This window comes from Falco rusticolus, chromosome 2 (assembly GCF_015220075.1).
Source record: "Falco rusticolus isolate bFalRus1 chromosome 2, bFalRus1.pri, whole genome shotgun sequence".
Taxonomy (NCBI): domain Eukaryota; kingdom Metazoa; phylum Chordata; class Aves; order Falconiformes; family Falconidae; genus Falco; species Falco rusticolus.
Window position 1 is genome coordinate 85,462,733 of NC_051188.1, and position 16,581 is coordinate 85,479,313.

At 35.3% G+C, this 16,581-nt stretch overlaps 1 protein-coding gene across 11 annotated transcripts in view; it reads left to right on the forward strand.

Annotated features, from left to right (window-relative positions):
- The window catches only part of DMD (dystrophin), a 1,095,710-nt gene that overhangs the window by 428,101 nt on the left and 651,028 nt on the right, over positions 1 to 16,581 (forward strand). For 8 of the 11 annotated variants that reach the window (XM_037376983.1, XM_037376984.1, XM_037376980.1 and 5 more), the window contains 5 exons: positions 6,364 to 6,543; positions 8,553 to 8,681; positions 10,283 to 10,453; positions 14,034 to 14,156; positions 15,627 to 15,764. In XM_037376983.1, coding sequence (XP_037232880.1) covers positions 6,364 to 6,543; positions 8,553 to 8,681; positions 10,283 to 10,453; positions 14,034 to 14,156; positions 15,627 to 15,764 — 741 coding nt within the window. Of the gene's footprint in view, positions 1 to 6,363; positions 6,544 to 8,552; positions 8,682 to 10,256; positions 10,454 to 14,033; positions 14,157 to 15,626; positions 15,765 to 16,581 lie in introns of those variants that run through there. The other 3 variants (XM_037376987.1, XM_037376991.1, XM_037376988.1) reach the window with 3 other exon arrangements.

Genomic DNA, 16,581 nt, shown 5'->3' on the forward strand with positions numbered 1-16,581 from the left:
TAATCTTTTTTCTTTATAGCACAGGAAAGCAGTTATATTTATTACTGCACTTACTCATTTTCAGTACCCAAGACTTCTTAAAAGTGAAAAGAACTCAGAGGCTTTCAAAGATAATTATAGAGGTTAGAATAAAAAAAAAAATCATGAATGCAAACATTGTCTTAAAGGTATAAACACCTAGACATAAAAAGGAATATCTGTCTTGAGTTGGAAATTACATTAATGAACACAGCATTAATCTGGACAGAAAAGGAAGTGTGTGATTTAATTGTTCCTGTCTAGATATTTTTCTAAGGATGGAACAAAAATTTGACTGAGTTATGTGAAATTAGATGGGCAATATACTGAAGACTGTAAATCCTGCCTCTGTACTCAGTAGAGACAAGCTAAATCTTTCAATTTGAATTCAGTTCTGTTATAATAGATAAGGAAAATGACATGCAGGTGGGAAGATAGTCATTAAACATTGTATATTAGAAATCCATTCATAATTAGAAGTCTGATTTAGTGAACACATTTATCACTGAAGACTTTAACTGTTGTGGGGTTATTTGTCTTTTAATCAGGAACTGGCCTGATAAGAATTAGATTTCCAGGAAACCATGTTCTCAAAAAGGAAATGGCAGATGGTATTACCAGAAAAAGTTCTGTATCACTCCCTACTATCAGCAGTATGAGTCTGCCAGTGCTTTAATGTTATATTTTAGCACAGTGTATAATACGAGTGAGTATAAAGTTGACTTGAAGTACTTAGAATTACATTAGCTAACACATTTAGCAACATATTTCCTGTCAGTAAAATCAGTAAAAGAAAATGATCTGAAAATTGTGTCAACTGATTCATAGTCAGTGGCCAGAACACAATAAAACTAAAATATGTGCTGTGAATTAACAAATAAATATGTACAATCAGCCACTGAGAAGGCCATAATGTCAGCTTCTGATTAATTCTGTAATCCCACCCGTGAGAGCTGAGCCACCTAACTCATTTTTTTTATAGAAGTTCAAATTGCAAAGATTACTTCCAAGTAATCCACAGCGCACAGGCAGCGTACAGGCACATAGCATTTTTCTTCAGTCATTTGTTGGTGATGAATTCTTTTAATCTACATATGCTAATGACCAGCACAATTAAAATACTATCCTCTGCATTGAGTCACAATTCTGGTTTTTTTTTTTTAAAAAACATAAGCAGCTCGACTTGATACATGGTAGTCTTATCATTGTAAAGTATAGCTCAGAAACCCTCTGCTCCACATCCTCTGAAAAAAGCCGTTCCTACGTAGCTTCTGTTTTCAAAGATAAATAATTCCTAGCTAGTATTTGCTAATGTGAAGGAGGTTATGATTTTCACTCCCTTATAAAACATGAAGGGGAGGGAAAAAACCAACCAAAACCAAATACCAACGCCCCCAACCCTCCCCCCTAAGATTTTCTGGTAAACTGAAAGGGAAAGAGTATGCCACGGTACAGCAGGGTCAGAGAGCACTCTGCAAACCCCACTCGAAGTATACACATCTGCTCAGGGAACTGCATTTACTTACACTAACATGATTCAACCTGTCATCCTGTGGATGCATATGTAAAATACTGTTGTATGCAACTACAAACCTCTCAGTAAAGCTTGTCCCCATGCCTTTGTACACTGCAGAGCAATCTGGCTTCTGCCCAGGTTTCAAACCATCTGAAGTTGTTTTTCTTAAATAAAACTCATTTTACACTACAGCTTCTTTCCTGAGGTTTTGGAGGGACTGGTATAAGGGAAGCTCAGCTGGTCTTATCTCTCTCTCCCTCTCCTCCTTCTGGTGTTACCAGTATGGGGATTAGAAACTGGTCACCTGAGGCAAGCTCTGCTTGCAGTTTTGACAAAGAAGGATCTGGCTGATTGCTTTCATTTCCTGGGTGCCAGGATCCTAGATGTCATTTCTCTTGGAAATGTTCAGGTCCTGGGAGTTCAGTGGTGATGCAACCTCCCACTTTTGATTAAGGCACGCTACCAGCATTTTTCTGAGAAACACAAGTGAGAAAAGAATAATGTTTCCTTTAAAAGTGAAGGAAAGATTTCATTCAGTGAAATACAAGTTATTTTTGGGGGTCAAAGAATTTCTGTTGTGGTATCCTGTATCAAATAACTATAACTGGCCCTTCAAAAAATTGAAGTACAAGTTTCCTCTAAAGACATATTTCAGAATTCTGTCTAACAGAAGTTTGAATGGAGAGATTGCTTTCATCTTTACCTCTCTTGTCTGCTAGTAGATGTGATCCTACCTGAAGAAATGTAAAGAAAAGATGGCCATATCTCTCTCCCTCTCTCCCCTCTTAAAATAATATGTATAATTTGTATACACATTTTAATGAAGCGATCTTTGCTCTAAGTATTTATGGAACCTTTGTCTCCCAGCAGGTAACACACACTTGAATAAACTTTTGTTTTATAGATAAATATACTAGTCCTAAGGGAAAGAGTAAAAACCTGAATGTAATAACCACTATAATGACAAATAGCAGAGTGAATATAATCTGTTTTAAAACACTGGGGAACATTGCTGACAAATATTCAGAGCTGCAAATGAATTCTGGGTGATGTGATGCTTAGTTAAATCTTTTATTTACATAGTTCCATTCCCCCAAAATGCCATGTGAGATTGCATCAGAAAATTAGCTTCTTCCCAACTTCTAACATGTATATATTTTATTTATGTTACATAGTTTCATCCTGATTGTTGTAGTTTAACCCCAGCTGGTAACTCAGCACCACACAGCCGCTTGCTTACTCCCCGCTCACCCAGAGGGATGGGGTGTAGAGAGTTGGAAAGGAATGTAAAACTCAAGGGTTCAGATAAGAACACTTTAATAGTTGAAACAGAATAAAAATGAAAGAACAATAATAACAATTATGACAATAGCAGATGTAATGAAAAGGGGAAGGGAAAGAATAAAATCCAAAGGGAAAGGAAGAAAGGAACATGTGGTGCACAACGCAACTGCTCACCGCCCGCCAGGGCCTGGCCAGACCCCCAGGTACATGTACGAGGCACAGTGTCCCACGGTATGGAATGCCTCTTTGGGTAGTTCGGGTCAGCTGCCCTGACTGTGTCTTCCCAATTCCTTGTGCCTCTCCAGCCTTTTCGCTAGCAAGGTCCAAGGAACTGAAAAGTCTCACATCAAAGCCAAAACAGAGCACCATACTAGCTCCTAAGTTAATTAATTCCATCCCATCTGAAACCAGAACACTGATATTTCAAAATGTATAAATTTCCTAGTCCTTCTGGGAAGAATTTCACCACTTTATTTGTTAATGTTTCATATTATACCCATTGCGGTGGTATTTGAGATTTTGGGGCTTTTTGGTTTTTTTAAGGTGTCAGATGTTTTAAATGTCATTTTTAAATTAGAGACTTAACACTTCAAATTCTGTAGTTAAAATTAAAGTTCTACATCTTTCTTACATACTTTCAAATAAACTGCACAGCTGAAATGCAATCTGATCTTAGGGCAACCAGAAGGGAGTTTTAATCCAGCAAGATTGGGGTTTTACCCCTTAATTTTGAAATATTCTCTTCTGTTTCCCAAGAACATACAAGGAAGGGTGATAAATGAATGGCAATTCGCTGATTATTGGAACTTGCTGTTCAAAAATTAGTGAATTTTGAAAGCCACTCCATGAGTTTTAATGAAGTAATCTAAGTTTTATCTTGGGATCATGACACATTTTTTATGTTTTGTATAGCACTGTTAAATTAATAGCAGTCCTTTTGTCTTTTTGTTACAGAAAATTTACCAATGCTATCTGTCATATTGCAATAGATTAAGTGTATGTGAACTGTCACTGTCTAGTAATACTGAAAAGGGGAAGGGAATTCTGAAGAATATAATGAAGAAATGTAAATATCAAAACAAACAAACAAACAAAAACCAACAAACAAATATGTTATCAAAGTTTTTAAAGAACTGAAAAAAAACATTGTTAGTTTACCCAGTACACCTTGTCTCATACAGAGGAGGTCCTAGCTGATAATGAAGCATGGAATCCTGCTGTCTTTACAGACCTTGCTAGTATTTCAGCTGTATTCAGTGGGTCAAGGATTTTATAAATAAGAACTTTGAATAATTGAGATTTGAAATATTGATGAAGGTGACTTTTTCACTTTGATGTAGTGTTGAGGGGCTCAACGTTGTGATGTTGTGGGGTTTTTTGTTTGGTTGTTTTATTTAAGAAGGTGGGGGAAGTATGATTTTTACTGATCTCATTGGTTATGTCCCTTACTTGCTAACACACAGGAGTGGTAATATTCATATTGCCCAGAGGTGCACCTAGTTCTTTTGTTTACATTGTTTATTTACTTTGAAAGGAACAACTCCTGGGATCAGGCAAAGCACTTACACTTTTTGTTACACATTGGGAATTATACATCTGGCTTTTGGGTAGCAGTTTTATTCAACAGACATTTGTCTGATCCATCTATTTACATTTCTAGTTGGGATTAATATTTTTATATATAGCACAAGACTGGTCTGAATTTTCATGCATGTAAAATGCATAGGAAACCACAAACCATAAATAATATGCTTCAGAGAATCTTTTGCAAATGGAAGCAAATTTTTTTTAGAAAAGGTAATATAGCTGATCAAAATTTTCCATCGTGTGTTGGAGGTAAATTATATTCTTTGCCTTATTCTATTTTATGATGACATTTTGTACCTCCTGTGAAACAGATAAAATGATACTGGAAGGGGACATAATTTTCCTTTGATCTGACAATAACCTGTTGTAGTTCTGTAGTTTATAGTTAATATTTTGCATTGATCATGTCTTGGTTGTATTACAAATCCTTTATATTGGAGAAAACTGCTAGATTGTGGAAAAATTCTCACTTACATGAAATGAAAGTGTAAAACCTTTTCTGTGAAATAACATTACAAAATCAGATCATTAATTCTGTTAAGCATAGGAAGCAAGCTACTGCTTTAAGCATAACATATGCAAAATAAGTTGGAGGTACTGTTAAGCCAAAATGAATAATTTCTGTATTGTCTTTATTGCAAACTGAAAATTCTACTTTCCAAACATATTATCAACAAAATCATACTGATGTGTGACCATGAGAAGTATGATAGCATGGAGGTGATAAAGGTGTACTTCTACTGTAGTAACAGCCTTGATCCTGAGATGGAAGAATTGTGATTACAGTTTGATTATAAGTGGTTCTTCTTTTAAGTGTGTTCATGTTATCTGTGAGAAATCAGGGTCTCTGGAGACTAGTGATTCTTACTTTTCTCCTAACTTTTGTTGGCATTCAATTTGGACGACTTCATTTCTATTTGGAGATTTATATTATAAGCAGAGATCATATATGCCTAGATCATTGCTAGCAGGTGCCGTAGAGCTCAGATAAATTTCTCTCATAAAACTGGTTATATGTGGTATTAGGTGTAAGGACCTCTCCTTGCATTTCAACAAGATTGTTATATTCTGCATTGTGTCATCTCATTATTTAGTATTAAATTCCTGCTTTTTTACATGTTGTCTAAATATGTTGGGATTTGCTCCTTTTGTTAGACTTTTTGCATGTTACAACAAATATTAAGACAAGAATAATGAGTAAAATATGTGACCTGTAAGGTCATTTAGATCTGTTTTCATAAAGCAAGACAATAGTGGCAGAAGATGCTGCAAATCTGATCTTATGATACTGGATATGTATTTTAGTCATTCAAGCTTAGAGGTGCTGTGGACAATAGCCTATTTTAGTATTGCAGTTCGCAAAGTGAAATCCCAAGTGAATGTAATGAAAGGATGCATTTTTGCATTTAGAAAAAAAGAAATCTAACAGGAGAGAAAAGCATGGTTTCTGCTGAAAAAGATTGCATTTAAAAATATTGAAGGAATATTTAAAGGTTTCCCCAGATTATTTTCAATGGAGTTCTCTAAGTCAGGATGTCATTGTGGTGCTTTATTGTCCCATTTATTATGTAAGTTTTATGTGTTATTTGATAACTATGCTATTTTATTATATGCAAAGAACTTTAAAAATCTCAATATAAATATTGTAAAATGTGGATTCTTGTTTAATAATATTAAAACTTTGTTTTGAACACGGGAATGAGAGATAATTCACTCTTTTAAAAATGAAACTCTTACCAAAAAAGACTCTGAGTATATGAAGAACATTTACAAATGTATCAGAGCTAAAGAAGAACAACCTGCTTTCCACTTACTGTTCTTCACAGAATGCTTTCCCTCCCTATTGGAAATGGAGCGTGTATTCTAGCATGAATGTACTGGCTCTTTTAATATTTCACAATCTTATTGTGGAGAATTTTTAATTTCCTGAGCTTTTATTTTTTATTCTGTTCATGTAGGCAACGCGGAAGGAGATTGAGAAACGCCAGGTCCATCTTAAGAGCATCAGTGATTTAGGAGATAATTTGAAAACAGTGCTGAAAGGAAAGGAAAGTCTAGTGGAGGATAAACTCAGCCTCCTGAACAGTAACTGGATAGCAGTAACTTCACGTGCTGAGGAGTGGTTCAATTTGTTACTGGTAAGGAAAATGCATTTGTTCACCAGAGGAAAAGTTGGTGCCCAGTCATAGGTGCTCAGCCTTATAGGAGTGCTTTTTCTGGTGCTTTGGATTACACTGATTGAGTACATAGGTACACAGACGATCAGAGTGACTGTTGTTTGGTACATTGTGTATATTTTAAGAATCTGACTGCTTACAGAGTGATGGCTCTGTGGAGTCTTGACTGTTCATGCTTCCCGTTCCTGCCTGCCTCAATAGTTCCTGGACTTTTTTGTTTGGGTTTGTTTGCTAATGAAAGAAGTGCAGGTTCTCCACAAGGACCTCAACTACTTTAATATAAACCAAGTGAAATAGGTAGACAAATTATTGGAGTAAGTATTGGTATTGATACTAGCAACCTCAGCTGCTTTGGGCTACATTAACATTTCTGTTTGGAATAGGACAATTGGGAAGTAAAATCCTCACCTGCATGTTGGTTTGGTCCACAGGATGGCTTTGGTGTATGCAAACTGGATTCATTTCAGTGGCAACTAAAGCAGCAGCTCTTCTCAGGGTGCACACTTGATGTGCTCAACGATTATGATTCGGTCTTTCCGTACTGCATGATCTTCCTTTGGATAGTTTTATAGTGCATTTTCTGGTGGGGATAGTTACTTAAGGGGAACAGATTAAACCTAGTCAAAAGTAAACTCCCAAATACACATTTAATGCAGATTCAGGAGCCTCAGCCACAGCTGCTTCAAATTGCTGATAGTTCCGTAACTATATTCTCCCTTACAATACATTCTGTCATGAAAAGATGACAGCCTGAACCCTTAAACACACAAGGGTCTTAACTATTGGGCTGCCAGAATGCTTTGGGGAATCTTGTATGCCGTTTCTGTTGATGAGAGCACAGGACTACAGTTTCAACCCCGAGAAACTGAAGTAGTTCTCAAAGGTATCTTAGATTCTACCATGACTTTTCAGACCTTGATGTGTTAGAGCTCTGCTAGAGTCTGTGTGGCTACATTACAAATGCTGCTGCAGTGGATGTACAGCATTGCTACAGGACTTCTTCAGCTGTATGCAGTATACAAATTACAGCATCTGGCTGTGTCTATCTTATCTGGAAAACAAGCATTTCATTCAGTATGATGTAGGTGCTCAGCTTCACTGTGGAACTGATTATAAGAAACATACAATGAAGTTTATAGACTGGTATCATTGTGTATTCCTCTACTTTCTTTCTTTCTCTGCTTTGGATTCTTTAATATTTACTAAACCCCATGATAAAAGAGTCTAAGAGAAGGAGTTGGTCTTTTACTGCTTTTAGAACAGCGTAAAATAAAAGTATATGTATGTGTTGGCCAAAAGGACTAGTAAAATCTTTGATTTTGTGTGGTACACATACATATTGTGTGGATATGCATAAGCCTCATTTTACTGAGCTCACCAAAAAAGACTAAATGCTTGTAAAGTAAGGAAAGGAGAGAGAAAAAAAAAAAAGATTTATCAGAATATCACCTAGAATAGCTTTTTAAAAAGTAGAGTCTCAAAGCAGAGAAGTCAAATGAAATGTAAACAAGAGTTTTTGACACAAAGCTCCCATTCTTGATTGTGACTTTGCAAGTGCATCCTTGTCACCATCTATGTTTCAGTCAATTCAGTGGCTTTCCAAAACAAGGTTGGTACCTGGTTCTTGAGAAGCTCTTCTTTCCACCTCCAGTAGGTCTCGCTACCAGCTTCCTGTCCCTCTCAGCAGCCTAGCTGAGGTGCAAGACACCTGTGTTGTGATGTGACTTTACCACCCTCCTGCCTGTCACTTTTGAAGCTTCTTTCTGTCCTAGAATGTCTTTTTAAAGACACTTAAAATATAAAGTGAAAGCAAACAAACAGCAGATTCTGTTCTTCACAAAACAAGCAGTTACTGTGTATAAAAAAGTTTAAATTCATGTGTGCATGTTTGCCACCGTTGGCATAATTACAGTTGTTGTACAGTTCTGATTACTTTTTTTGTATGCAGTATTTACCTTTTCCACATACAGGAATATCAAAAGCACATGGAGGCTTTTGATCAGAATGTAGCTAATGTTACAACTTGGATGTATCGTGCTGAAATACTGTTGGATGAATCTGATAAACAAAAGCCCCAGCAAAAAGAGGAAATTCTTAAGGTAAAAAAATGCAATTTTCTGGAAAACATTAATTTTTAGACTGAAAAGGACAAATGTCATAACTAGCATATTTTGAAGGGTATCACAAATTGATTAACATTCCTTTTTCTGTGATGAAGCTGCCCTCTGGCAGCCTGTAGATTACATAGTAAATTTGCACTGCATTGCAAAAGTTAAAACCGTGCAGAAATAAACCCAGATATGTTATTATAAGCCTTGGAGACTTGCTGGTGAATAGAACAGCAGCTCATTAAATCTTTGTTTGCTGGAAAATACTCCTTAAACACATCTGGTAGAACAAAATCTGTTTTTTCTGTGTTCTTCATTTTTAGTTTCTTATCTGTTTTTCTGTGATACTTTTCTGATATCTGTGGTATCTGCATTTGATATCTCTGTCATGTGATTGTTCTAATTCTATAAACACTGCATTGATACCAAACCAACACGACAGAAAAGAATATTATATGGTGAACTAGCTGTATAGTAATGGTTTAGTGCATTGATCAGAAAGTTTTATTTGGCCTGTTACATCATTTGACCAACTGATGAGAAATTAACATGCAAGATAGATGTGAATTTTAAAGTATCTCATTTAAAACACCTTATTTGTTAAGATTAAACAACTTCAAGTTGTTAACAACTTCAAGTTGTTATCTGTATAGATATCTTTTCTTACGAAATCAGTGTGAAGTTTTACTTTGTATTGAACTCCATGGTCAGTACGTACTATCTGAGAAACAGCTTGCAAATCAAAATCAGAATCTGACACATACATAACACCATTTACTAAAGCAAAACTTTACAAATTCCAAAACAGAACATAAAGCAATGCCCCATTGATCTCAGCAGGATTATGGGACAGACTTTTGTAGTCAAATGAACAATTTTGCCACCATGAGGTACAAAGTACCGTTATCTTTGCCATCAGAACAGGTGTATATATTTGTATTGCACAAAGACATTTCATACAGACAGTAGAATGTAATTCTTAATGGCCAGCGGTGTTTATGATCCCTGAACGCCTGGCTATCTTTTTCAGCCTCTGCCCATACAGGGATCTAATGTTAAGATTACTATTGCAAAGGAAGAATGTATTAGCATTTATTTATTTTATTTTTTTTTTAAGTTTGTGATAGATTTCTCGAAAAAATTCCCACTGGTTTTAATTTGGTGATTTTCCCCTGCCTCAACTATGGGCATGAACAGTAATGAAAACAACAGCTAAACATCCAGTTCCATAATACATGAATTAGCAGCTTTTCCTATGTTTAGGAATATAAAAAAATTTGGCGTATTTTGAAATATGCTGAGAATTGTATTATTGCAGATAAGAACCTGCCTAGAAATAATGCTCTCCATTAATTTCCTTTAGTAGATATTAAAACAGACATGTAGATACATTCCTGCTATAAATTTGAGGTATATGAGTGGGAATGTTATCTATGTATTTCTACTGGATTTACACACTCATGCATAAGTATCTGAATTTGCTTTGTGGTTTTGCTCCCTATTCCTTTGCACACTTTCTCTCTCTCTCTCTCTTTCTCTCTCTTTGCATTTATTACTAACTTCAAGCCCTGTCTCTTGCTCACGGACTGTAGCGCTTAAAGGCTGAGCTGAATGATATGCATCCAAAGGTGGACTCTGTGCGTGACCAGGCGGTAGACTTGATGACAAACCATGGAGATCACTGCAGGAAAGTAATAGAGCCCAAACTGTCAGAGCTCAACCAGCGATTTGCAACTATATCACAAAGAATTAAACGTGTTAAGGTAGGAGGACTTGCTTCCATATGGGGATGCATACAAAATGGTATTTATTTAAGGTGCACAATTACAAGTACATAGCAAGCTACAGTTTATTCAAAAACTAAACTTTTAAAGGAAAAAAAATGTAGATCCTAAGAATATATATATTTTTTTTTAAGTGTTAAGGTTTGTGATTTTTGGCTTAAAGGTCTTTTTTCACTGTTTCACAAATCAAAGTATTCACTTTATATGAATGTAACGATGATTAGTTCATTAACTTTTAAAGAATGAACAACATCTGGAAATTAGTAAGATTCTTAATCTTTTCAAGATATGAATAGCCTTTTTTTTATATAGATTGGCTTTTGAGGGCTGAATTTTTATTAAATGCATTCAGTCATTTCCTGTGAGGCTATGACTCACCAAGGTTTGAGACAGATAGATATATACAGATTATATCAACTGTACTTCAGCTACTTATCTGTACAACTAGTTTGACTACTGAATCTGGATTCAGTATGGGTTAGGTAATTTTTAGCCAATTTGTGACTTCTGAATTGAAATGAAGAAGGACATAAGCCGTCTACTTTCTCCATTGTGTTTGCTGCCTTTATTGCAGAGAGCTATTCAGCACGTTAAAGCAGACAGCTATGCAGGTTGGTATACAGGATAATGAGAATGCATGGATCCTGATCTTAACTGGGTTTGCTGGCTACTGTAATAGCACTGGAGATGAATGCACAGAGGATCAGTGGCAGAGCAGGAAATAAGCTTTGCAAAAAGCATAAGCAGACACACATGGCTTTTATGAGTTGTTTGGGGTTTATGCAGGGCTCAGTACCCTGTAACCAGCTAATTTTTTGTGTATATTTGAGTTTATTTAGGTTTAACTTCTCAAACAGAAAAGAATGTGTCCTGTGTCCTAATAATTATGATTTTTTTTCCTCCTTATTGGCCATGAGTAGTACTTCAGCCATCACAGCGTGTTTCTCACTTCTTACACAAGTACAAACTGCAGACGGAGAACATCTTGGCATAAAGCCCAAACAACTGTGTTGTGTGATGCTTTTATTCTGAACATCTGCTATCTGCAGTCTGGATTTCCTTCTCAGTTTTACTTTGCACTTCCAGGATGCTTTAAGCATACAGAGCTGATGGAGCCTTTGATAGGGTTGTGTAAAATTGTGATTGTCTTAGGGGAAAATCGGACTGCTCGTAGATGGTTTATCATGGGTTAACTGCATTGCATGTTACGGGCTTACTCAAAGAAGGGGCAAAAGATGCTTGTCAAGGTGAAGTATCTTCAAAACAGCCTGCAAACCTTTTTCACTTGTGAACCTTCTCTCCCAAGTATTGTCCCATTAATGATTGTATAGGCAAGATGAGCTGGAACGGCAACAGCTCACTAGGCTTTATACGCTATGTACATAGCATTACTACAGCACATAATTTCAGTGGTAAATTAGAATTTAGGGTACCTTTTCCAGGGCTTTGGGGAATCATCAGCTATGGTATGATTCACAAAGGATATCTATAGTAATAGATATTGCATTAGATAGAGAGGCAGGAGATTCTGTGATTTCTTAGTTCTGCTTACTTGCCATACACATTTGGGTAAAGGACTACACTGCTGGGTGTCTCATTTTGTCCACCTGCATAATGTGTATAACTGCACTTCCCTTAGTCATGCTTTCATCTGCATGGGATGAAGAATTATTATTATTATGTGTTGCTATTATGCTTCTGAAGTGTTTTGTGGTGATTCTTTTTTTCTTACTTAGGTAAAATTATTCAAGAAATAATTCAAGTAAGCCCTCATAATACATTCTCAGTCAATTCTCATCCTCATCTGTTTTCAAATCACCTATTTTTTTTCAAATACTAGCAATTATCAGTATAACAGTGAAGTAAATAAGAATTTACCTGTGAAATCAGTAAATAGTAGTACATAATCGTTGTGTCTTGAATTAATAAAATTACCATAGTGTACTAAAATTTTCAAGTAGTCTTTGAAACTCATTCAATTATTGGAACTTCATTAACTATTTTTCCTTCTATTTTCCATTTTTGGGGGGGTTTCTTAGCATTTTTCACAGATTAGTAATTTTATATTTTTGTTTTATTAGTTGATTTGACTCTTAGTGAGATTTAAGTACTTTTGAAGACATCCTTCAGAGCATTTAAGAAGAAATTACTGTGTAGTTTGCTATTAATTCTACCTCAGTTGAAGTGCTTGCTGAGTGTAATTCTGAGCTTCTTGATGAAAATATGTGAGCACAGTATTATTCTCTATAAATATTGTATATTATTATATTTCCATTAATGTTCATAACTCTGCAAAATCTTTGTCATTAAAACAATCAACCAGATATAATTAAGGCATTTTTACCCTAATTGTCCCAGATCATCTGTGTAATAGCTTAAAACAGATTGCAGCTGATGTCCAGTCTCTCTTGTTTTAACTGATTAACTTTGGTTTTTACCATCTTCATTACAAACTTTTGCTTTACAGTAAATACAAATTGTACTGGAAGGAAGAGTGGAAGGGAGCTAATTAGGATATAATGTGCTTATGTCTTTAGCAAGAAGACAATTATATGTCCAAGAGTTCCTAGAACATCATAAAGCACTAATTACCTTTAAATCTAAATTTTGTGCAAGAATCATCAAGAATTTGTCGCTTTTTCTTGCATTTAAAGCATGGAAAGAAGAAAACTTTTTCTACTGATCCTTTACAATGCACTTAATAAATATACTGCATTTTGTGCATTAAGCTATCCACAGACACTTGGGTATCAGGTAGATAAAAAGCACAGTATAGCTGCTAATAAGTGTCACTTGTTGTAGAGTTTAAAAGAATGCTAAGGTAGAGCACCATAATTATACTGTGATAAATTTTGGTGGAATTGATCTGATTTGTTTGGTTGAAGGGTTTTTGGTCCTGCGTTTTTGTTTAGGCTTTTTACAAACACAAGCTCTTTCAGTGACATTTTGATGATTCTTTTTAACGTTTCAAATTATTTTTAGGGGAATATCATACACAGAAATTATCGGTCTTCTTTTTTTTTTTTTTTTTTTTTTTTTTCCATAATTCACCTGGAATCTTTGCTATTCTTTATGAGAAAGCAATGATTTCAAAACACTGAAGCAAATTATCATGATTCTCTTTCTCAGTTGGTAGTAGTAAGTGGGTTTGCATCTGAATGGTGTGCTACCCACACAGCAACGTGTGGGTAACTTATGACAAACCAGCTTTAGCCAAGTTATGTCAACACAATTTTTTCAATAAATCCTTATGTTACACTGTTTATCTGAACCTGCATTTACACACAAATGTGAAAATATAATTAATTTTTGGTTTTAACTTTTCACTCACCATAGAATTTTCATGCTTTCTTATATGGAAATTCTACAGTACTGTTAAATACCTATCTTTACTTGTCTCTTTGGGTACTTTTAGTTATATGGTGTTGATATTTTTCCACGTAATGGAAAGCCTACCATTGTTTTAGCAGTAATGTGTAGAACAGATGTCTTGTTTTTTCTAATAAAACTATGAAGTGTGGGGTTTAAATAAATAATATTTGTATTTTTCCCATTTTAGCCCTTCATTCCTTTGAAGGAATTGGAGCAATTTGACTTCGATATACAAAAAATGCTTGAACCACTGGAGGTTGAAATTCAGCAGGGGGTGAATCTGAAAGAGGAGGACTTCAATAAAGATATGGTAATTTGGTTGAAACGGAAGTCTGAGTGAAGGAGGCAGGGAGAAGAAAATCTGAGTGAAAATTAAAAGCTTCCATATCTGTGTTAGGATCTTTAGATATGTGTTGGACAAAATTTTACTGTGCTAATATATTATAAAATCAAAAGCCCCAAGTCAGCATTAATTAAAAGTTTTAGTGACAAGTTACTTGTTAGTTTATAAGAAAAGCATTATTTTGACTACTGTGAAAATGCTAAACAAAACGGGAATATTGTGTACAAGTTCTATACTAGTACCAGCAATATTACAGAACAGGGAATGAATATTAAAATGTCTGTAGCAGTATAAAACCCAAGAAAACTCAGATTGATATTTCTAAATAGGCAATGCAGTAAAAGAAGACATTCACTAAAAACAAATGCTCTGCAATGATCACTGAAAGAAATGCCACTAGCCAATTAGATCTTAACCAATGTGGTTATGCCATATCTTGTAGGTTTTGTGGCTCTGGTAGGCTTTATTACTCATTTACTCTTTGCAAGTATTAAAACTTGCTAAAGTTTTATGCGTGTTGGTTTGTGGGGTGGGGAAGTGGGAGGGCGGAGTAAAATATTAATGTGCTTTGCTACAGTTGCCACTGAGGTGTGTGGTCTCCAGACTGATTTTCAGAGGGATGACTCTTCTTGGCTAGGCAATAACAGGGATTCGTCTTTAGGACTAGCTCTTTGTGAGTCCTCCGCAAGATCAAATACGTAGTTTTTTACAAGCAATGTAAAGAGTCAATATTCTTTTCCTTTGAAGGAATTATTTACATATAGCTATTCCATATCAATGCTGAAATTAATCTTTACGGGACTTTTATTTTATTTTGGTTTATTTTTTTATGCAGGACAGGTGAAATTTAAGCCGGTATGTGCTTAATTATGCTAAACTGCAGTGCTAAATTCTAAGTGAGTGAAGTTTAATGGGGCAGTTTCCACTACTTGAGCATATTTTGTTCCCTTTCCTTACATAGAATGTTGTTCAAGAGAGACCTCCCAGAAGCTGTGGCACAGATTCAACTTCTATAATTGTTTTGCTCTGTGATGATACATGAAATTGCAGTCAGGAATTGCATGGACTTCTAGCATACCATCAATTTCAGTCATTAGTTTTAATGATTAGAAATATTTTAGGTATTTCTATTCTTTTTGTTTTAAAGTAAAATATATTTTGCCTTTAATGTTTTCATCCCCTTATCCTGGATGCTGCATAAAATCGAATATCAAATATCTGTAGGGTTTCAAGTTCTGTTTTGTTTGTACCCCTCAAGTACCTACATGTATTGTAGAAAGCAGGTAAAAGTTATTTGGCCTTCGCTATAGAGCTGCAAGTATCTGTTAGATAATTACCTTAGCAGAGGAAGTGTATTTTTAGATGTCTACATCTCCTAGTACTTAAGTAATAAATAGATTAAAATGTCCATTACACTCGTTATTTTTTTTTAATCAGAGTGAAGATGACGAGAGCACAGTGAAAGAATTGCTGCAAAGGGGTGACACGCTTCAAAAGAGAATCACAGATGAGAGAAAACGGGAGGAAATAAAGACCAAACAACAGCTGTTGCAAACTAAACATAATGCTCTCAAGGTACAGGAGCTACAGTTATAAGCACGTACTCCTAAAGCCTTTATTTTTCTTCATTTCAGAGAATTTTTCTGTTTAAATGATTCTTCATTACTTTTTAAAGAGGAGTAATTTAAAACTAGTTGGCTATAAGCATATATTTACACATTGCAAATCTCTACCTTAGTAAGTAGTGTTTTGTCCTCAGTGTTACAGTCATGTGATTGCCTGTTGGACAACAATGATTTATTTGATAATAATTCAGTTTTTAACACATTGTGCTTGTTTTATGTTTCTCCAGCAGCAGTCAAGACCTTGGTTAGAATCAGTTCTCACAAACATAGATTTTTCAGTTGTATAACATATTTTTGTTAATCAATAAGTTGTTTTATCCTTTAGTAAAAGATTTACATGCTATCTTCTTTAGTGGGAAAAATGGATCCACCCTCTTCAGAATAGGGTAGGTGGTAGTACCAATAGACCTAGCAGCTAAGAGGCTGAAAACCAAAGTCACATACCAAAATTCTGTGTTACCACACTTCTGGAGGTTTAACTGCACGATACTGTTCCTAGAAACATCCACATTGAGACCTATTTGGACAAGCTAATAGTTGTGATCAGGAATGTCACATTTCCAGGGAAAAATGAAAGTGAGGAAAGAAAGAATCTTGCAGTTGGAAAATCACCTTGGTCATCTACCTCAAGCCATAGGCTCTGGCTGCCATAGAAGATTTTTTCATCTTATTGGCATGCGGAATTTTTCTTTTGAAAATTTTCATTAAGTTGTTCTTGCCTTGGGGAACACGGCATGGTTGCATTTTATTATTACTCTTTTTTAGGC